The sequence below is a fragment of the Heterocephalus glaber genome, unplaced genomic scaffold (assembly GCF_053883595.1).
Source record: "Heterocephalus glaber isolate CG9 unplaced genomic scaffold, H.glaber_assembly_v1.0 deba00001444, whole genome shotgun sequence".
In the NCBI taxonomy this organism is placed as follows: Eukaryota; Metazoa; Chordata; class Mammalia; order Rodentia; family Bathyergidae; genus Heterocephalus; species Heterocephalus glaber.
Window position 1 is genome coordinate 27,442,568 of NW_028258297.1, and position 22,752 is coordinate 27,465,319.

General features: G+C 38.8%; 1 protein-coding gene across 1 annotated transcript; it reads right to left on the reverse strand.

Annotated features, from left to right (window-relative positions):
* Window positions 1–4,584: 4,584 nt before the first annotated feature.
* On the reverse strand, window positions 4,585–17,706 carry Necap1 (NECAP endocytosis associated 1). Its single transcript, XM_004869524.4, has 8 exons — window positions 17,524–17,706; window positions 11,783–11,883; window positions 11,526–11,630; window positions 10,753–10,834; window positions 9,188–9,296; window positions 8,810–8,990; window positions 6,809–6,911; window positions 4,585–6,475 (listed from the first exon to the last, which is right to left on the reverse strand). The coding sequence occupies exons 1-8, from the start codon at window positions 17,616–17,618 to the stop codon at window positions 6,427–6,429; spliced, it is 825 nt and encodes a 274-aa protein (XP_004869581.1). The 5' UTR covers window positions 17,619–17,706; the 3' UTR covers window positions 4,585–6,426.
* Between the last annotated feature and the right edge of the window lie 5,046 nt (window positions 17,707–22,752).

Consider the following 22,752-nt stretch of genomic DNA (forward strand, 5'->3'; position numbering starts at 1 on the left):
TTTTTCCTGCAATGTTGGGGCTTGAACTTAGGGCCCCACCCATCTAGGCAAGTGTTATATGACTGAGCTATACTCGCAGACCTTAATTTCCTTTTTTGATTCCCTGTCTGACCCATTGGTTGTTCTGCAGGATGTTTAATCACATATTTATGTAGTTTTTTAAAATCCTACTGACTTCTAATTTCAGTAGTTAGAAGAGATACTTCATAAAATTTCATCTTATATTTGTTAAGACTTGTTCTGTGGCCCAACATGTCCTATCCTCAAGAATGGCTCCTGCCTACTTAAGAATGTGTATTCTGCCCTCTTAGATGAATGTTATATATATGTATGGCTAGTCCACTTGGTCTAAAGTACAGTTCAAGTTCAATGTTTCCTTTTGATTTTGTCTAATCTATCCACTTTTCAAAGCGACATACTGAAGTCCCCTTCTATTACTGTATAACTGCCTAACTATCCCATCAAATATGTTAAGTGCTTTATGTATTTTGTTACTCTGATGTTGGGGGCACGTATATTTACAATTGCCATTTCCTCTTGGTAAACTGACTTGTCACTTATATAATGACCATATTTCTTGTTTGGACTTACAGTATACTTTGTCTGACATAAATATAGCTACCCCTTTTTTTTGGTTACCATTTGTATGAGGTATGTTTTTCCATGCCTTTCAGTCTATATATGTCTGTAAAAGTCAGGAGTCTCTTGCAGTGAGCATATAGTTGGGTCCTGGTTTAGGTGGTGTTTTTTGAAGGGTGCTTATTTTTTATACATTCATCCACTCTGTCTTTTAATTGCAGAATTTATTCCACTTGCATTTAAAGTAATTATCAATAGGTGAGGTCTTACTACCATCATTTAGTTTTCCAGTTGTTTTATGGATCCTTTATTCCTTTCTTCTTTTCTTGCTGTCTTTGAGATTTGGTGATTTTCCATTGTGGATTGTGGTTTGATTCTGTGTGTGTGTGTGTGTGTGTGTGTGTGTGTGTGTGTGTGTGTCTATTACAGGTTTGTGGTTACCTGGCTTTAATAGACACATATAGACTGAAAGGCATGGAAAAACATATCCCATGCAAATGGAAACCAAAAGAAAGGGGTAGCTATATTTATGTCAGACAAAATATACTGTAAGTCAAAACAAGAAATATGGTCATTATATAAGTGACAAGTCAATTTACCAAGAGGATATGGCAATTGTAAATATACATGCCCCTAACATCAGAGTAACAAAATACATGGTTACCATAAGGCTTATATAAAACAACTTACATTTTTAATTTTTTAATTTTTTTTTTTTTTTTTGGTACCGGGGATTGAACTTGGGTCCTTGTGCTTGTGCAGCAGGCGGTGAAACCACTGAGCTAAATCCCCAGCCCCAACTTACATTTTTAATGGTCTATTTTAAGCCGAGAACTTAACTTCAATCACATACAAAAACTGCATTTTCCCCTCACATTGTTTTTTATATAAGCTTATCTTTTTATGCTTTATATCAACTACTAAGTTAGAGCTTATTAGAATACAAAATTTAATTTCTAATATTCTTGTCCTTTAACCCTTTACTAGAGCTGCAGATGATTTGCCAACCACCACACACTATTAGAATATTCTGACTACTTTCACATGTGAGTTATTTTATATTTTCATAGGTTTACATGTTACTAATTAGCAACTTGTTTCAGTTTGAAGAGCTTTTTTTTTTTTATCGTACCAGGGATCGAACTCGGGACCTTGCACTTGCAAGGCAGGCAGTGGAACCACTGAAGAGCTTTCTTGTAAAATAAGTTATATTATTTTTCTGATTCATCTTCTGTATCATTGTATCTCCAAGATCTTCTCTTGTTTCTAAAGTCTATAACACTGACTTTAATTCTATCTCTTACACTGATCTCTTTAATTTCTGCTAATTACAGTTCTGCTATATGAGAGGTGGCCTTAATCATGAATTTGAGGTAAATGATATCAACTATAACAGCAAATAAATGATGAATATTTATTTATTTTAAGGGGCACTCTGTTGGCTTAGAACCAAGAGCAGAAATCTAGTCTCAACCTCTTGAGGTTTTTTTCTTTTTTGTTAGTCTCAACTTTTTTTTTTTTCTTAAGTCTCAACTTCTTTTTTTTTTTTTTTGGTACTGGGGATTGAACTCGGGTCCTTGCGCTTTTGAGGCAGGCAGCAAAACCACTGAGCTAAATCCCCGGCCCTAGTCTCAACTTCTTAAAAGTGCTTATTTCTTAATTCCTTTCACAATAGCATCCAAAAAACTGAAATACCTAGGAATCATCCTAACGAAAGAAATCAAAGACCTCTTCTCTGAAAACTATGGCACTCTCAAAAGAGAGATTGAAGATGATATCAGAAAATGGACAGACATGCCCTGCTCCTGGGTAGGAAGGATTAATATAGTGAAAATGGCCATACTTCCAAAACTGCTATATAGATTTAACGCAATTCCAATTGACATCCCAGCAGCATACTTCATAGACCACGAGAAAAAAATCCAAAAATTCATTTGGAGCAAGAAGAGACCCAGAATAGCAAAAGCAATTCTAGGTAACAGAGACATGGCAGGGGGTATCACAATCCCCAACCTGCAACTATACTACAAAGCTACTGTGATAATAACAGCATGGTACTGGCAAAGAAACAGACTTGAGGACCAGGGGAACAGATTAGAAGATGCAGAAACAACGCCAGACACACTCAGCCATCTCCTCTTCGACAAAGGAGCCAAACATCCTCACTGGAGGAAAGATAGCCTCTTTAATAAATGGTGCTGGAAAAATTGGGCTTCAACTTGCCAAAGATTAAAACTAGACCTGTATCTCTCACCATGCACTAAACTAAAATCCAAATGGATTAAAGATCTAAATATTAAAATAGAAACTCTGAACCAGTTGGAACAGAGGTTAGGTAGAACGCTTGAAGACATTGGTGTAGGAAAAGATTTTATGAACAAAACCTCAGTTGCCTGTGAACTAGCACAAACAATCAACAAATGGGATCTCTTCTTATTAAAAAGCTTCTGCACAGCAAGAGAAACCACCAGCAGTGTGAAGAGACAATCCACAATGTGGGAAAAAAATCTTCACCTGCTCTTCCTCAGACAAAGGTCTACTATCTCAAATCTGTAAAGAACTTAAAAAGATCAGACCTCCCAAATTCAAAGACCCAATCCAAAAATGGGCATCTGAAATGAACAGACATTTCTCAGACAAAGAAGTAGAAATAGCAAATAAATACATGAAAAAATGTTCAACATCACTGGTCATTCGAGAGATGCAAATGAAAACAATGCTGAGATTCCACTTCACTCCAGAAAGAATGGCTGCTATCATGAAATCAACCAATAACAAATGCTGGCGGGGCTGTGGGGAAAGAGGAACCCTGCTCCACTGCTGGTGGGAGTGTAGACTGGTGCAAGCACTGTGGAAATCAGTATGGAGATACCTCAAAGAACTAGGACTGGAAGTCCCATTTGACCCCACTATTCCACTGCTAGGGATCTTCCCCAAAGAATTAAAAGAATCATACCACAGTGATATATGTGCACCCATGTTCATAGCAGCACAGTTTGTAATAGTTAAAACTTGGAAACAGCCCAAATGCCCATCAACTGGAGACTGGATAAAGAAAATGTGTTTTTTTTATAAAATGGAGTACTATTCAGCCATAAAAAATGAGAAATTAGAGGCATTTATAGCTAAGTGGATGCACATTGAGGCAACACTCTTAAGTGAAATAAATAGGACACACATGTGTAAATACCAAATAGTTTCTCTGGTGTGAGAAACTGAAAGTGTAAATAAGGACTAAATGTATAATAAGTCATGTGAAATAGGAAGAAAAGGGGCAAAGGGGAAGGAAGTGGGAGGGCTAAGGGAAAGGATAGAAGGAAATGGGATTAATATGAGAAAATGGAAAAATAGGAACAAAATTTTTGTAAATAGGGAGGGCTGGAGGGGTTGAAGGGAGGGCTGGGCAAGGGTGAAAAATAAGAACCAAGAGAGACTATGTAAAGGTGCAAATTTCCAATGATGAATGTCATTATATTGTATACCTAAAATGTACCAATTATTAGAATGAATAACCAATAATGTAAAATAGGAATAAAAGGTCCAAAGGGGTAGGGGTAGTGGGAGGCACAGGGGAAAGGAAAGAAGGGAAAGGAAAAAATGATGAGAAATGGAAAAAATGGAAATAAAGTCTTTGTAAATAGGGAAGGGTGGAGGACAGGAAGGGAGGGCTAGGAATGAGGAAAAAATAAGAACCAAGATGCATTATATAGAGGTATAATTCCCAATGAGAAATGTAATTGTGTTGTATACCTACAATGTACCAATAAAAGAATTTAATACCAAAAAAAAAAAAAAAAAAGTCCTTATTTCTCAAAAGTGAGTAATAGAGCCGGGGATTTAACTCAGTGGTTCCACCACCTGCCTCATAAGTACAAGGCCCCAAGTTTGATCCCTGGTACCAAAAAAAAGCATAATAAATATATATGTCTTAATACCCTTTTATTGCCCATTTTATTGGGCCAATTAAATTTAGAAAATAATTAGACAAAAGATAAAACAAACAGCACCTTTTTTTCTATTTTAATTACCATTATTGCACCACTACAGCATCTGCTTTATATACATATATCTTAACTTCATTTTCAGTTTTTCAGCAATTCAAATACATAATATATTATCATCTTGAGAATACAAACACAACATGGAGGAAGATTGAGAAAAATAGGTTCCAAGTGTCACTAGTGATTCTACAGATTTTCCTTTAGTGTTTTCTAGTGACATTTTAAAATGTTCTGCCATGGCTCTGCAAGAATAGAGCTGCCTGAAAAGGGAGGCAATGAAAACAATGGACCCAAAGTTAGAAAAAGTTAAGAAGGAAATCTGGGAGAAACAATATATTTTGAAATTAAATATAAGGACCTGCCCCGTTCAATCAGAATGTGCATATTGAAATAGGTGCTAAAGGAAGAAATTATATTCTCCCACTTAATCCTCAAAATTGTCCATTAACAAATAAAATAGGTAAGTTAATAATAACCACTATGGCAAGAAACTCTTTTCACAGCACTGTAAAAGGAATGGTGGGGTAGAGGAAAAGGAAATGGTAGGGAAGCAACTTACTTTTAAGATAGATACTCTTGCTAGTGGATATCAAGGCCTGGGGGAAAACTTGACAGAAATAAAACTGTGACTCCCCAGCTTCCTTCATAACTGACAATATATATAATAGCAGCTTTTTACTGAAGAGTCAGGTGGATAGGAAAAAAAATGTTTATGGAAAGGGATCAGATACCCAGGCATCAAGGCAAGGTGGGTAATGAATGAGAGTTAGGTACTTTTAACCTCTCTGCTCTACTGATCAGGTTAAAAACTCTAAACTCTTCAATTTTAAGTTAAATAAAAGGGTGACTACAAATGAATGCTGTGCTTCCAATGCAGTAACCAGGTGGAGCTGCAAGAAATTCAACACTTCTATAATTTGGAAAGCACAGCCCCTTGAGCCTCCTCCACCCTAAAAACAACTACTGCTCAAAGATGCTGCACTATTCAACAAACAGCAAAGAATAGTGGCAGTGCTGCTGACACAACCCTCTCATCTCAGGAAGAGACATGTAAACACCCAAGAGGGTGACGGAGCTGCAGTTCACTGTTCACTGAACAGGGGAACCCTGGAGGCTGGAAAGAAGAGACCCAGGACACACAGCTTTCTCCAAATCCACCTCTATCCATAGTCTCTTTTTTTTTTTTTTTTTTTGAGACAGGATCTTGCTCTGTAGTTCAGGCTGGCCTTGAGGTCACTATGAAGCCCAAGCTTCAAAATTCTGAAATTTGTAAATACTGAGGTCAGCCCATCCATTTTTAGAGTTTTGGGTTAAAAAAAAAAAAAGGCCAGGATGTAGCTCAGTGGTGCCACTGCCTGCCTCTCAAGCACAAGGTCCCGAGTTTGATCCCCGGTACCAAAAAAAAAAAAAGTTTCAAGGCTTTTCTTTCCCCTGAAATTGGTAAAGAGGGCTTCACAAAGAGGCACACAAGGATTATGAGATGATTCTGAAATAAGTTCAAGAATTTAGAAGATGGAGAAAATCTTTACAAATGTTAGAAGTCATTCCCCTCTCAAAAAGTCACTGGCCTACTGAACTCTGCAGTCAGCCATAGGTATGGTAAGATCCACTATTCTCTTGCTGTGGTAATGAGCATTAAATAACAGATCCCTCTTGGCTGTACAGCAAGTAACAACATAGGGGAGTGACATAAATCAGCCTGAATACAATGGAGAAGCTATGAAAAAGATTGTCCATCAATTTTGGTTCTGGGGAGGGAAAAGGGTTCCTAACCTCCCTCGAAGATTGGTGCCCTCAAGGTTAGTTTTATTCTTCAAGTCTGTCCTTAATGTCCTGCCAATGCTACTCAAAACTGGACCCAGTTGGATGGCTGTGGTGCCTGGTTTGGAACAGAGCTGCAAGACAGGAGAACAGAAAGAAATCCAAAGATATAATATTAGGATAACTACTCCATTCCTTACCAAATAGTTTTCAAGAAATTGCAGTCCAGAGTTTCTAAGTCCACATATCAAAAATTCTACTTATCAAGACCCAGAATATACCACTCAACCCTCAACCTACAGCTTTCTTCTCCCAGCATCCCCAGCATTCCTACATTTTCTTCCCAAGAATTTCAAACAACTATATTATGACTTTCAAATCCCCTTGTCCCAGATCAAAGTTTAATACAGCTGCACATATCTTCTATACCCTGAGTGACAGTATACTGCTTTCCTTCTGCCCACTACCTGGACGCAGTACTGAAGTCTCCCCACAAGTCATTGCTTGCAGAAACTGGAGCTGGTGCTGGTGTCGTGACAGAAGCAGGAGAATCCAAATCTAAAAGGATATCTAAACACAAGGTAAGAGGAAAAAAAAGAAAACAAACTGTAATAAGAACCTTGGAAATGAAAACATATTCATACAAAAGCCTGTATACAAATATCACAGCAGCTTTATTTGTAAGAACCACACACTGGAAATCCAGATATCCTTCCAAGGGTGATAGTTAGCTACACTGTGGTAATCCATATCATAGAAGAGTACTCAGAATAAAAAGAAACAAACTAATGATATACTCAACAACTTGGATAAATCTCAAGAGAATATCACTATGTGAAAAAAGAGCAATCCCAAAAGGTTACACACTGTATGATCCCATTTACAGAACTTGCCTGAAGTGACAAAGTTATCCACACAGAGAACAAATCAGTGGTCCTAAAGGGTGAGGGATGGGGGAAGAAAGCCTGGGAGGGAACAGGTGTGGCTATAAAAGGACAACACAGGGCTGGGGATTTAGCTCAGTGGTTTTGCTGCCTGCTGAGCAAGAGCAAGGACTTGAGTTCGATCCCTGGTACCAAAAAAAAGGACAACACAAAAGAGCTTTGTAGAAAAGGAAATATTCCAGCCTAACTATGATGGTCGATCCATAAATGTAATGATGGTAAAGCTGCCTAAAACTAAAGAAATACATGCACACAGGTGACAACATGTGAAATGGATGAAATTGGAGTAAGACTACAAGGTGGTTTGAATGTCAATTTTCTGTGACGTCTGACAACAGTTCTGTAAAATGTTACTACGAAGGGAATAGAACAGAGGGCACACAGAATTTCTCTGCAACATTTCTTACAATTGCATGTGAATCTACAATGATCTCAAAAAGCTTAATTTTAAAAATAAATCTTATACACTATCCCTAGTACCTTCTGGTGACACTTACCGATAGAGGCAGGCTATATTTTCATCTCAAAAATTCTACAAAGAGAAAGCTTACCTTTAGTAATCAATTCAAAAAATGGCCTGCATTGTCCAATACATTAAGTTAAAACTCCCAGTTTCTAAAATCTGGTTCTCTAATCTTAGGAAAATTCCTTTGAAATCTAAGACACTCATTTTTCAAATAAGAAGATGTAACTATATTTGTTCTTTTTTCCACCACATAGTAAGGAAGAACACAGGTGTCTTCTCCTTTTCTCCCAACTACTGTTGTGAAGAAATGGAAAGGATCAAGAAATAATATTAGGGCCAAGGGTATAGCTCAGTGGTAGAGCATTAACCTAGCATGTGTGAGCCCCAGGGTTCAATCCTCAGAGAGAGAAAGAATAAATGAAAGGAGATAAAGAGAATGATAGAATAAGAGGGAGAAAGAAAGGGAAAGAATTAAAGGAAGAAAAAGAGGGAAGGTAGGAGGCAGGCCAGGGGGTGGGAGGACCAACCTGGATGGACCTCTACTGACTACAGTATTCCAAGAGCTACACTAGGTACTCTCACATCATTTGATTTTATACAACCATTCTGCAGATAAGAAAATTGAGAGACAAAGAACATAAATAATATTTACCAAGTGTATTCAGATATAATACCTACAGCCATGGCCACAATCTTCATCCATCTGATTCACATGCCTATTAGCATCTAACTAATAAACAATGAAAGGAGGGCCGGGGATTTAGCTCAGTGGTTCCACTGCCTGCCAAGCAAGGACAAGGACCTGAGTTCAATCCCTGGTACCAAAAAAACAAAAACAATGAAGGGAATGACCTTTTAAATAACAACATATTATTTGCCAAAGAACCTGCTAGGAACCATGACTCCATTCACCAGAAAAGCTCTGATCCCTTGCCAGAATCACCTTGTCAGCACCCAGAACCATCTCCTAGTAAGAACATCAGTACTCTCCTGGCAAACAGGTGTTACCCAATTAAACATGGAATGTGAGTTTTCAAAGTCAGAAGTGCTAGATGTACCTGCATCGCTGCCTCCGTGGTTAGACTTGGGAATGGGTGGCGGAGTGACATGATTGCTGATAGCAACTGAGGATGGCGGGGGGACAGTGACTTTGCCTCCTGGAGGTGGGGGAAGTAAACTTAGGCCCCCAGCTCCTGCAGTCCTGGGCTTAGAAGCACCACCTTTCTTGGTTGTAATGTTCTATGAAAGAAAAAACAGAGGGAGGTTGAAAGAAAAAGAAAGATGTCACAGAAAACAATAAAAAAGGACAGGGGAATGCAGCTCAGTGGCAGATGCTTGCCTAGCATGTATGGGGCCCTGGGTTATAGCCCCAGCACTAGACCAAAAGACAAAAGGGCAAAGAATGAGAAAATAAAATTTTAAAAAACTATACTTACCCCAATACTCAACTTGATGGTCTGTCCTTCCTTGAAGCCTAGATCCAACTTGGGACGACTGTCCATTTCCTGAGATTCTTTGGAAATCTCAGTTTCCTGCTTTACCCACCTTTCAGGAAATAGTATGTGATCTTAGTTTGGGATTCCCTAAAAGCAGATTTGACACACAAATCTGGGTATATTTAGTTTCTATGAAATGGGATTACAGAAAGCAGAGTGAGAGACATAAAGAGTGAAAAAGGAAATTTTTTTTAAAAGCAGGAGGCCAACCAGGGTTCAATCCCACTGAGGACCCTCTGAGGAACCAAACAAAATGCCTGTTAGATTTGTCCCTCCCTTTCAAAAGGAGGGTACTGGGCTGAGTCTGGCTCAGTGGTAAAGCACTTGCCTAGCATGTGCAAGGCCCTGGGTTTTATCCCCAGCAACACAAAAAAAAGAGAGCATTTAGCCACTGACTCCCATCCCCACGGCTAAGTGCTGCCTAGAGTGGACATTAGCTCCTTCGTCCTTGCAGCTTACACTTCGTGCTAACTGAGATGTGTTCCAAAATTTCAGAATCCTGAAGCAGAAAAGCAGAGGCATGCCTGTGCCGGAGGGAGGAAGCTGATGGTGTGCATGGCACTGTCCACCACAGCTGCACCAAAATCAAGAAAGCTGAAGAAACATGCATAAAACTTGTCAGCTCCACAAGGTAACAAAACTGGCATATAACTGCCCACACACTTCACATACAGCCCTGCTGCTACGGTATGCCTCCCTCTACTATCTAAAAGCAAGGGCAACTTTTCCAGTGGCATAAATAAGGATTTAAAAATGTAACCAGCTAGTTGCCAGGCGTGGTGGCGTACTCCTATAATCCCAGCACTCGGGAGGCTGAGGCAGGAGGATCACCTCGAGTTCGAGGCCAGCCTGGGCTACACAGTAAGTTCAGGCCCAGCCTGAACTACAAAGGGAGACCCTTGGGCTGGGGATTTAGCTCAGTGGTTCTGGCGCCTGCCTCGAAAGCGCAAGGTCCTGAGTTCAATCCCCAGTACCAAAAAAAACCAAAGGGAGACCCTGCCTCAAAAAAAAAAAAAAAAAAATATATATATATATATATATATATATATATGCCAGCTATTGAGGGGCCAGGGATTTAGCTCAGTGGCACCGTGCCTGCCTCACAAGCACAAGGTCCTGAATTCGATCCCCATACCAAAAACAAAACAAAGCAAACAAACAAAAAAACAAAATAGATATATCTAATATATATATTAGATATATATATCTAATATATATATCTAATATATATATATCTTATATATATATCTACTATATATATCTAATATATATAGTAGATATATATATCTACTATATATATCTAATATATATATATAAAACCAGCTGTACAAAAAGTAACCAGAATATAGAGATAGCTCATGGAAAAAAGTGAATAGGGGGATTTATATTCATGAGCTAGTTGACCAAATAAAGAAACCAGGGGGTAAAAGACACAGTGTCCATTCAACTGAGAAGGAGCATCTCATGACCATTTAAATTGGTAACAAAAGACAAGCTTCACTCACTTGAAGTGATCTTGTAAGGAGACATTAAAGTCAAAGGCATCTCCCCGATCTGTGAAGCCAATGCCAATGAATGCACTGCGCCCTGAGAAAAAGACAGGAACACTAAGAATAGGAAGTGTTCCCTGTGACAACGTCCACCCAATGAAAATGTATCCATTCACCCAACCAGATAAAAGTTTTTGACGGTAAAACATCTTTTTATAGACCAGGAGTTGGCAGGTTACAAACAACCCATGGTCAAAGCCCACCACAGCTTGTTTTTGTAAACAAAGTTTTATTGATACAGTCACATCAATCTGGTTATATATTGTCTACAGCTATTTTCATACTACAATAACAACACTAAGCATAGTAGTTGCAATATAAACTATATGATCCACAAACCTAAAATACTTATTGTTTACCTATCTCTAGTTACCAGCCTCTGTTACAAAATATGAACAAATGATTGAGTTACTGCCCTACAAAGAAATAACTGAAGACAGTCCCACCAAAAACTATCATAAACAATAAATGAGCAAAATGTGTTAACTCTTTTGATAGGCATTATTTAAGTCCTACCTATTAATTACTACATCTTAAACTTGTGTTCACATCTATTACAAACAACATGTTAATCCTTCTCTGTCAGGAACCATAATAACTTTGGAGAAAGGGGAAGAAAATTTATTAAACAAAAATAAGAGAAATGCAATAAGGACACAATTTTATTACAGTACAGTACATTGACTATTTCCCTAACCTCGTCCCATGCAAAATCCCAGACCCCTTACCAGTACCATCCTGGATCCTGATTACAAAGTAACGGCTGGAATCTGTCACTGTCTCCACAGCAATACCAGGATATTGTTCCACTGGTGCCTGAGCAAAGAGCTCCCCTGACAGACAAGAAAAAGAAGCTCTTTGAGCAAAGGAAGCAAACACCAGAATTCTAATTAACTGCTATTTCCACCCCAGTCACCAACCTGAAGGTCCTTATAAAAGCACACCAAGTCAGTGTCCTTGACACAGGAGGGCCCCCACACTTTACCTGAAACTTTATCTTCCAGTTTGATATAGGCAATCTTCCCTTTTGAAGTGATTCGGAGGCGACCAGTCCAATCAGGCTGGTCTAATTTCCAGTCAGATGCCCTAGGACAGGAAAATGGGAAGCCTCAGGCCTCAAGTGCATTTCAGTACACTAAAGCCTTCTCAGAATCATTTGCCACACTTCTATTCCCCATCCTGGGTTGCCTGTTCTTTTTACATAGTAAATAACAAGAATAAATCATGATTTCCTTATATACATGTGTTATGTTACATATCATCCAAAGCAAGTAAAAATCAATATTACTACTGGAGGATTTTAGAGTCTAATAAGTATAAAAACATGTAAAAGTACAAATAAAAGAAATTTTAAAATAAAATTTCTTCTTTTCAATTTTTTTTTCTTTTTCTTTGGTACCGAGGATTGAACTTGGGTCCTTGTGCTTGCACAGCAGGCAGTGAAACCACTGAGCTAAATCTCTGGCCCAAAATAAAATTTCTTGGAGCTGGAGGTGTAGTTCAGTAGTATAGAATTTTCCTAGCATGTATGAGGCCGTGGGTTTAATCCCCCGTACCATAAAAAAAAAATTTTTTAATTAAAAATTTAAAAATGAAATTTCTCACAAGAAAAAAACTGAAAATAGAAGGAAAAATGGAAACAAAGCTTTGTACATAGGGAGAAGAGGGGGCTTGAGGGGGGGAATGGGATAAAATAAAATAAAATTTAATTTTTTAAAAAGTTTCTCATAATGCTATTTTCATACTGTACATGATATTCTACATAATGATGCTTTATTGATCAGGTAATGAAAAAATCTACCTACTAAATGAAATATTCAGGGTAAAAATTACTAAACATAGTATCTTTCACTGAATTCAACCAATATTTACAGAGATTTTGCTTTGTCTTGCTGTTTTCAGTGCTGGGAACTGAATCCAGGGCCTTTGCACTGAGCTACATTCCCACTCCTTTTCTATTTTTATCTTTATTTTGAGACAGATTCTCACTAAACTGCCTGTGACTAAGTCATAAACACTGTTCTGGACGCTTAGGATACAACAGCAAACAAAACATTCCGCTACTTGTGAGGCTTACATTCTAATAGAAAACAAATAAGGAAAACATAATACACAACAGAATTAGTATCTTAGAAGGTTATAAATACTAAGGTAAAAAGGAAGAGGCAGGGCCGGGGACTTAGCTCAGTGGTTCCGCCGCCTGCATCATAAGCACGCAAGGTCCTGAGTTCGATCCCTGGTACCAAAAAATAAATAAATAGATAGATAGATAGATAGATAGACAGACAGACAGACAGACAGACAGGCAGACAGATAGGAAGAGGCAAGTAAGGAAAGGTGGGGGGCAGCAGGAGAGTTTGGCAGCGTCATTCAGGAAGAAGGTCAGGGAAGGCCTCATTAGGAAGGTGGAATATGCACAAAAATGAGGAGCACTGAGAGGATTACCCACATTTACCCGGGGAAACACACTCTCCGCACAGGAACTAGCAAGTGCACATGAGGCCGAGGAGGGAGCATGCCTGGCATGTTTAAGAGACATCAAGGAAACTACTCTGCTTAGAACAGAGTGAAAATCCAAGCAGCAAAGGTAACAGAGTGGCTAGATAATCAGGGCCTTGTAGGCCATGAAAATAACTTCACCTTTTACTCTGAGTCAAAGGGATTTTAACCAGATGTGTCACCTGATCTCCCTTATATATATATGAGGATTATTTTGTCTGCTGTGCAGAAAAGAGCTGCAGAGACAAGATGGCTACAGCAGGAGGATTATTTAAGAGACTACAGTAATAATCTAGATGAGTCATGATGATGACTTAGAAAAGATAATACCAGAAGTTGGATAGGTTCGGCATGTATGTAAGATAAAAGCAGCAGAATTTTTTAACAGATTATGTAGGTGTGTGGCATAAAAGAAAAAGAGGACGCCTCCAAGGTTTTCAGCCTGAGCAAAGAGTTGTCAATAACTGAAACAAAGAAGGCCTTACATGGAACATAGCTAGGAAGAAAGGTCCAGGGTTCTGCTCTGAATACACTGAATTTGAGATGTCTAGTGAATTTTCAGGAGAAGATGTAGGATAGGAAAGTGAATATGAAAGACAAGAATAGAGTTCAAGAAAGACATCCAGAATGGAGATACAAATGTCCATGAAAATATTAAAACACACTGAACATTTATAATCTGTGTGTACATGAATTTGAATGAAACTTAAAACATTCCTTATGACCAATTTTATAAAACACTGCATTTGTGACTTGGTTGTTTGTTTGCTGAGTCAAGAGTCTCGCTCTATAATTCAGACTGGCCTTGAACTCACTGTATAGCCCAGGCCAGCCTCAAACTCTGGGCGATCCTCCTGCCTCAGCCTCCCAAGTGCTGGGATTACAGGCATGTGCCACCAAACCCAGAAATTCCTTTACTTCTTGAAGCTCTGTTCCCAAACACCTTCAAGTATTTGTTTCTGATCCAGATGAGAGCACTGTACAGGTCTCCATCTATGAATTTTTAAGTAGTAATTGCTTATTCTAGCCATGACATTTATGCTTATCCTAAATAGCTTAAGTGGGCTATTGAAAAACTTTAGAACAAGCCTAGTGGATGTGTTTCTTTGGACAGGTTCCTTATCTTTTTTTTATCTTGTATACCTAGTGCCTAATATTTTTTAAAATCTTGGTAACTAAATGGACATTCATAACAGCAGTTTCCTTAGCCTTGGGCATCGGTTCTTCTCCCTAAAATCCCTACATCTAGCCTAAAGAACTCTTGGTTTTGTTGGTCTTCTGACAATACTACAAACTAACCTCACAAATGTTCATTTACCTTAGCAATAACACTTTGTGTATAAATCATTATGAATGACAGTGAGAATCCACAGGTATATTTTATTAAACCCTTACACCAGCCATGAAAACCCTAATCCTCCATCTCCTAGAAAGACAACAATACAGAAATAATGCTTCACTTCAAAGTCCAGTATTCTCTGCATTGCATCAAAACACACTACAGAGTTTAATACTGATTAGCAAGGGGAAGAGGGAGTGATAAATTTTTTTAAGGTTTTATAATTTGGAAAATCATTTTCTACTTATTTGTAAGCTTTCTTATCAACCTAAATTTTCCTTCTCATGGTCTAAAGCTCTGGTCAGTGCAAGTTTAGAAAGTAACAGTTTGTACCAGGTAAATAAGTCACTTATTCTCTTTGATCTTACTAATCACTCAAAGATTCCCCTGCTTGCCAAAAAGCCATTTGTCCTTCAATGGCAGCTTAGAGAATAAATCATGTTCATAGTGTAAAATGGGTTCTGGTAGTTCTGGTAACAATAAGAAAGACTACACAGATAAAAAGACAGAAAACTAACATTTATTAGCTGGGGATGTAGCTCAGTGGTAGAACACTTGCCTAGCATGACACATGAAGTTTTGGATTTAATCCATACTACACACACACACACACACACACACACACAGTAGGGAGAGAAAGGGAGGGCGGGAGAGAGACAGACCTTTATCAAGTGTCTACTATGTACCAGGCATTATGACCATTTTTAAGAAAAATAAGTGATAGGATCTTGCAAAGTCATTGGTTAGATCCATTTTTATAGATGAAAAAACTAAAGCTCAGAAAGTTCAGTGATTTGCCAAAGGTAGCCTAATAAATAAATGAAGTCAAACTGTTCTGTTCATTTATTACACTAAAAGAATAACTAAAAAATGCTTCCTCAAGGCTAAGAAATGTCAAAAAGATGCATAGAAAACACAAAAGGGTAATAGGAAAAGAGTAAAAGAAAAATTAAGAATTTGCTTTAATAAGGATCAATGCACTTAATACAAGGATAAAGGCTGTGGGTAAACTAGAAGTAAAATTTGAGTGTGCAGATGAGTAAAAGGAGTTTTGTTTTGTTTTTCCTTTTTTTTGTTTTGTTTTGTTTTGTTTTTTCTTGAGGCAGGGTCTCCCTTTGTTAATTTGGGCTGGCCCTGAACTCACTATGTAGCCCAGGCTGGCCTTAAACTCACAGCAATCCTCCTGCCTCAGCCTCCCAAGTGTTGGGATTACAGGCTTGCACCATCATACCCAGCTTAAAAGGAGTATTTTTAAAACCTTGAAATTCATAGAAAAAAAAGGTTTGAAATGAGCTCTTTTACTTGTTTCAGCAATTCAATCAATGTTAACTTATGTAATTACATTGATCTGTATCATCTAATTCCTCCTCTCAGTGGACATTTAGAGTGCCCACCTTGTGCCAGACACTGTGCTAGACCCTCCTAGTGTTACAAAGTTTCGGAAGAACTCACACTGTTCAGTCTCCTCTGGTGAAAGTAGAGACTAAACAATCCATTATAGAAGAGAATGAAGAGCACAGTGACAGATACAAGTAGAAGGGGCTACAGAAGCAAAGACAGACAATCCCTAAGCCAGAATGGAAGGTTCAGTCAGGGGTTCCCAAAGAAGGTGATGCCTAAGGTGAGTCATGATTATGTAGTACCTGTGACCATCAGAAAGCATGCTGGTTGCTATTCATGGTCGATTTGGGGCCTGACTGCTAACTTCCTGAAGGTAGAACTACCTCTTTGCCAAGAGGTACAACTCACAGGGCCCAGGGCATAGGTCTGCGAGCACAAGGACGCTGATTTGTGATGAGGTAAAGAGGCAAAATGAGCCCAGGAAGAAAATAACATTTCAGCCAAGATAATGATCAATACCATGAGAAAAATTACCATGGTGATATGGGTCCAAAAGAGAAATAACATGATCTTACATATATAATGTTTGAATTTATCCTACATTCTTTCACACCCATTATATGATTTCATTTCACTGTCCAAAATCCCCTGTGAGAGCCATAAGAGCATCTGACACTAGCATTAATTTTTTTTTTCTCTTTTACAGTTGAGAAAACTAGGGTTTGGAAAGGTTGAGATCTGCTCCCACATTATGCAGCTATTAAGTGGACGGCGTTCAAACATATTTTTTAACATATAACCTAGTAAAGTCTCTTTCAACTACAAAACTATAACATCCTCAGATCCCCCGCAGTCAGTGGATGACAAGGCTTGTTAGGCCCTACAGAGAAAATGCTGCGTTAACTCTGGAGGAAATATTAAAGGAGAGGTTAAAAGGGGAGTGAGGGGAGACAAATAATACTATATAAACAAGAAAATATAATGAAAAGAAATGTAATGGGCTACTATTGGCAAATGTATAATCTTTACCCACTGGCAAAAAAAAAAAGATCGAATGGTGAATGATGATATCCAATGGCAAAAATGACAACAGTACAGAAGATTAAATTACATCATCCAAACAGTGACCAGAAACACAATGATTACCCACGAGTGTGCACGAAGAATTGGAAACGGGTGTGTGATGAAGACTGCAAGCTGAAGGACACAGGGAAAAACGAACGGAAGGGGGCTGGCGAAGGAGCAGGCATGAATGGATGCGCCTGACGGAGACCAGATGGATGTCCCCAGCAGTATAGGGGAGGAGAGGTAGGATGATGCAGGGTGGAAATAAAAATAAATAAAATAGAAGAAAAAAATGTAAAGGGCAGAAACAAGGCTAGGCTAGTCCAGAGTGGAAGCGAAGCAAGAGAACAGGACATTGGGAGACAGGTTAGCTAGGTGACAACCCAGCGGTGGTAACTGCAGGAGCGGGCAGAGCGCTACCTAAGGAGACAAGTGTCATCCCCCACGGATGCGCCTGTGCGGCAGTGCCTCGGGGTTAGTACCTGTACCCGCGGTTGGAGGCCCGGGGTGGAATCCGGTAGACGCTGACGTCTGGTTTCACACACAGCACAGACTCGTACTCCAACTCAGCCGCCATCTTGGATCCGCGCTTCGCGCCGCTGAGTGCGGGCCGCAGGGCCGGGGACGGACGTGGGGGCGGGGTTGCGATGCGCGACTACTTCCGCTACGCCACTTCCGCTCTCCTGGGCTTCGGTCCTAAATTTAACCTCTTCGGGGGCGCGGGTTGGGGGAGCCATATTGAAACCTGGAAACCTTGAGGCCGAACAGCTCGCCATCTTGGATAATGGCAAAGATACTCCACCGGTTGGTGGACTATACGTAATGGAAATCTTTCTGCTGGAGAGGTGCTGAGGGAAAGCGCCATCTTGCTTCCGGAGGCTGGTGCCCAGGAGCTTCAGGAGAACCTAGACCGTCTTGAAAACTGGCAGAGTTCCTTCTTTTTAACCATAGTATCCTGTGGTATCGGGCCACCTGTGATCTCAAACTGGGCGCCTACAGGAAATGTGTGGAGGAGCTTAACTATCGAGAATCGAAACGTCCAAAATGCCCAGCCTGATAATATTGTCTATCACCTCTTCTCGGATTTTGCAGGATGGCACCTGTTGAAACAGCGCACTTTCAGCTTGTGTTCCTATTATCTTTTGCAAAATTTAAACTTTGGCGGGGAGGGGGGGACAATGGGATCAGCTCAATTCCTGACAAATTCGGGAAGCATAATAAACTATCTAAAGCCTGCTATTTCCTCTCAACTGCATAATTACAAATACTAGGGAATTATCCAGAAGTATTTTCCTTGTACACTCAAGACGTAAATTTACCACAACACTGTAACTTAAATTGATTTAATTAGCACGGATGGCAAGTTGTAAAACCAAAATATGAACTCATTTTGGCTGACTGTGCCAATAGCAGCCTTCATCACTTTATTATACTGACTGGTTGAATTATACTTCCTAGGGAAGTGGTATCTTAAAATTATAATATTTTGGTGCTCACTTCGGCAGCACATATAATTATAATATTTTGGAATTATATTACATATTGGAATTATAATATTTATTGCTGTTACACAGGTGGAGATTTGGCTACTCTCAAATATAATAGTATTGACAAAAATGTGAATTAGTGCAGTACTTTGAAGGGAATTAGTAGAATTGATCAAAATAACCTTCAATTTAAAATGTTCACCAGTAGGTACTTTAGAAGACACTATATCCACAAAAATGTATGTACAATAATGACAAGGCATTTTTGTAATCATGAAAAAAAATGGAAAAAAACACCAATATCTATGAATAGAAAATAATTAATGGCATATCTATTACCATGTGATGATTTACACTAAAGGCAGAGATCATATATGAATGCCACTGAGTCACAATTAAAACAAACAGCCAACTGCAAAAAACGCAGTATTTTCAATTTATGCCAAAACTCAAAAATTAAATTTTTGTGCATGTGAGTACACTAAAAATGGTCTCAAAAGTTATGGGGCTAGAGTGGGAAAAACTATTCTTTTTCTACCCTATATACTCCACTATTCAAGATTTTATGAAGATATATAATAGACATACATATATGTATATATAACTAATATTTTCACTGAAAACATGGAAAAGGGCTAAGAAAGGGTGGTCTGTTTTTAACTGTGATCTCATCTGAAGCCTAGATCATGTGACTATACCACATCATTACCTTTTTTCCCCCTTTATAGGTCATTGTCATTTATTTAGGACTCTGGTTCACTTTTTTACTGTTTCACATTCTTCCTATGTCTCAGTTACTTTATCTCTGGGACACAATGCTTAACATCCACAAATTAAGACAGAAAACGTTATTATGGTTCACAGTTGTAGAGGTTTCAGTCTGTAGGCCACTGACTCCAAGGCAGGGTAGCATGGCAGAAAAGAAACAGCTCATGGCATGGGGGTGGGAAGCAGAGAGGGATCAAAGGAGGAGAGACCCATGTCCTCCAACTTCACCTCCCAACAGCACATCTAGCTAGAAACTCATTAGTGGAATAATCCACTGATGAGTATCATACACCCAAAATCTAGTCACCTCCCAAAAGCCCCACCTTTGGGGAAACATCTAGATATAAACCATAACATCCTTTCATTGTCAAATCTTGCTATCACAGAGATTTGCAAGTTCATATAATTTTCGTGGCCTCTAAATCATCTTTACTCCATCTCACCTCCTTGCCCCTCACATGACTTTTTCATCAGCCAAAATAGCTCCATTTCTGAAATCTTGGAACTCTAACTTATCCCAAGCCATTATCCTAATTTTGTCTACCACTAAAGTCCATTATTCCTGTTATTCATCATGTTTTTGCAAACACATTATCCTCTTTATTCCTCTTCTTCCTTTTTTTTTTTTTTTTTTTTTTTTGGTACCAGGGATAGAATTTGGGACCTTGCGCTTGCGAGGCAGGCAGCAGCACCACTGAGCTAAATCCCCTGCTTCATTCCTCCTCTTCGTTGTTTCAATTCTGCTCTTTCCCTTAACCTTAAACCCCTTCCTTTTCTATCTCCACCAACCCAAAAGGCTCTAATCATGTATAATCCAAACATCAACCTCTATTATGACCCCAAGAGCAAATTACACAATTTTAGAAATTTATGTCTATAGAGTTTTATGGATTTGAGTCTCAGCTTTGCCATTAACATTAGCTCACAGTTAACAGTCCCTGGTCAGCAGGCTCCAGGCAGAGATGACATAGAGGAAGGCCCTGGTCAGAAGAAAGGCTCTGGTCAGCAAGCAAAGAGTGAGGGGGAAGCTGGGAAGGGAGATATTTACACACAATTTTTCTAAATCTTGAAGTTGCTACACATTCAATGACAATAAAAAGTGTAATGAGGTTTCAATCATAGTTTACAGATATTTCTTAACTAGAATGATCGTTAGTCTGCACTTTACATGCGACAGACTGGATACCTGGACATAAATCGTTCATCAGGTGGAGCTGCAGGATGGGAACGTCTTATTTCAGGATTTGCAAATGACCTCCTTCCACTGCACCACACCATCTCATAGGAGAAGCACCCAAGTCCTGCTCCAGAAAAAACACACAGGCCGGGCACGTTGGTGCATGCCTGTCTTCCTAACACTCTGGGGAGCTGAGGTTGCAGAATCCAAGTTCAAGCCCAGCCTGAGCAACTTGGAAACTTAGCAAGACCCTGTCTCAAAATAAGACATTAAGGGGCTGGGGATTTAACTCAGTGGTTCCGCATCCTGCCTCACAAGTGCAAGGACCTGAGCTCAATTCCCAGTAGCAAAAAAAAAAAAAAAAAAAAAAAGGCAAAATAAGACATTAAAGGTGGGCTGAGGATGTAGCTCTGAGCAAAAGGCCCTGGGTTCAATCCTCAGTAACCCTCCCAAAAGACTATACATGTATAGTTTTGCATAAACATCTATTTTTTCATGTAATATAAGAGATTGTCCCAAGTATGCAAAACTAGATAAAATATTTATTGTAGTATTTTTGTAATAAAAATTGAAATAGTCAAGGCGAGCGTGGTGGCACATGCCTGTAATTCTGGACTCAAGAGGCTGAGTTTAACGCCAGCCTAAACTAATAGCAAGACCTGTCTCAAAACAAATGAACAAACAAAAAAATTGAAATAGTCTAAATGTCTACCTGGAATTGATAAATTATGATACAACTATGAATGAAGTGCTATGTGCCTGTTAAAAATTGAGATTAGCCCAGGCTGAGTGGCACACACTTGTGATCTCAGCAACTAGGAGGCTGAGGCAGGAGGATCGCCACTAGTTTGAGGCCAACCTGAGCTGTAATGAGTCTGAGGAACTGCATAGTGAAATCCTGTCTCAAAAATCAAAAAAAAAAAAAAAGAGAGAGAGAGAGAGGGATAGACTAGAGATTAATTTTGTGTATATTAATATGAAAAAGTTAATTAATAAATAAAAATGCAAGATATAGAATAAAAACTGTAACGTGTCATTTATATTTTAAAAATTAGCCTTGGAGAGTGTTGCTCAGTGGTAAAGCACTTGCCTAGCATGCACAAAGCCCTGGATTCAATTCCCAGCAATTCCCAAAAAATAGAGGCTATGTAAAATATTTAGGCTTCATAGGCATAGAAATAATTGTGGAACTATAGCTAAGACATTTAACAAGGGCTAGGGGCCAGGGATTTAGCTCAGTGGTTCTACCACCTGCCTTGCAAGTGCAAGGTCCCGAGTTCGATCTCCAGTACCAAAAAAAAAACAAAAAACAAGACATTTAACAAGGGCTATTCATTCTCAGAAAGGGAAAGGGGAAAGAAAAGATACTCTTTTACATTTTATATTCTGTTACATTTATAATAGGAATAATAAATTGTAGATTTTAAAATATGAAAATAAATATTTGAAGCATATATATAAAATTAAAGTAAAAACCATATAGCAAAAGAAAAATAATTACTTTTGGTAAAGAGAGGTATAAAAGACACAAGAAAAGAATATGCAGGAGTTATACTCTTTTGATATCTTATAACTTTAAAAAATACTCTAAATAAATATGGCAAAATATTAGCTCCTTGATAAAGATGATTAGTTATAACTTGGTAAAGCTAATATTAACTACAGTATTCTGTTCTTGTTGTTGTTGCCTTTGGTTTTTTGAGACAGGGTCTCACTGTGTAGCCCAGGCTGACCTTGAATTCACAGAGATCCACATGCCTCAGCCTCCCGAGTGCTGGGACTACAAGCATGCACTGCCACACCCAGCTATTTTGTATCCTTGTCTTTTCCACTACTGGGATTGAACCCAGGGCCTTCACACTGACCTACATCTCCAACTCTTTTATTTTTCTTTCTTTTTCTCTTAAATCTAAATCAGTAAATTGCCTGCCTGGGCTCTAACCTGCAATCTCCCTGTCACAGCCTCCCAAAGTGCTGGGTTTACAGGCTTGTACCACCAGGCCCAGCGCTTAGCATGATTTCATAATGTCTGCATCAAATAATAATAGGCATTGACCTAAACACAGCCATCCCATCTCTGTGCTGTAGCTGCTGTGTCAGATTAAACCAGCCCAGCTTGTAAATGTTACAATCTCGAAATCTGAGGAGCAATAAATTCTATCTTTGATTTATTTACTACTGTATCCTGAATACCTACAATAGTACCTGGCACACATTAGGTGTTCAATCCGTGTTTGTAGTTTGAGTAATAACGATCTAAAGGGGAAAAAAAATCGGAG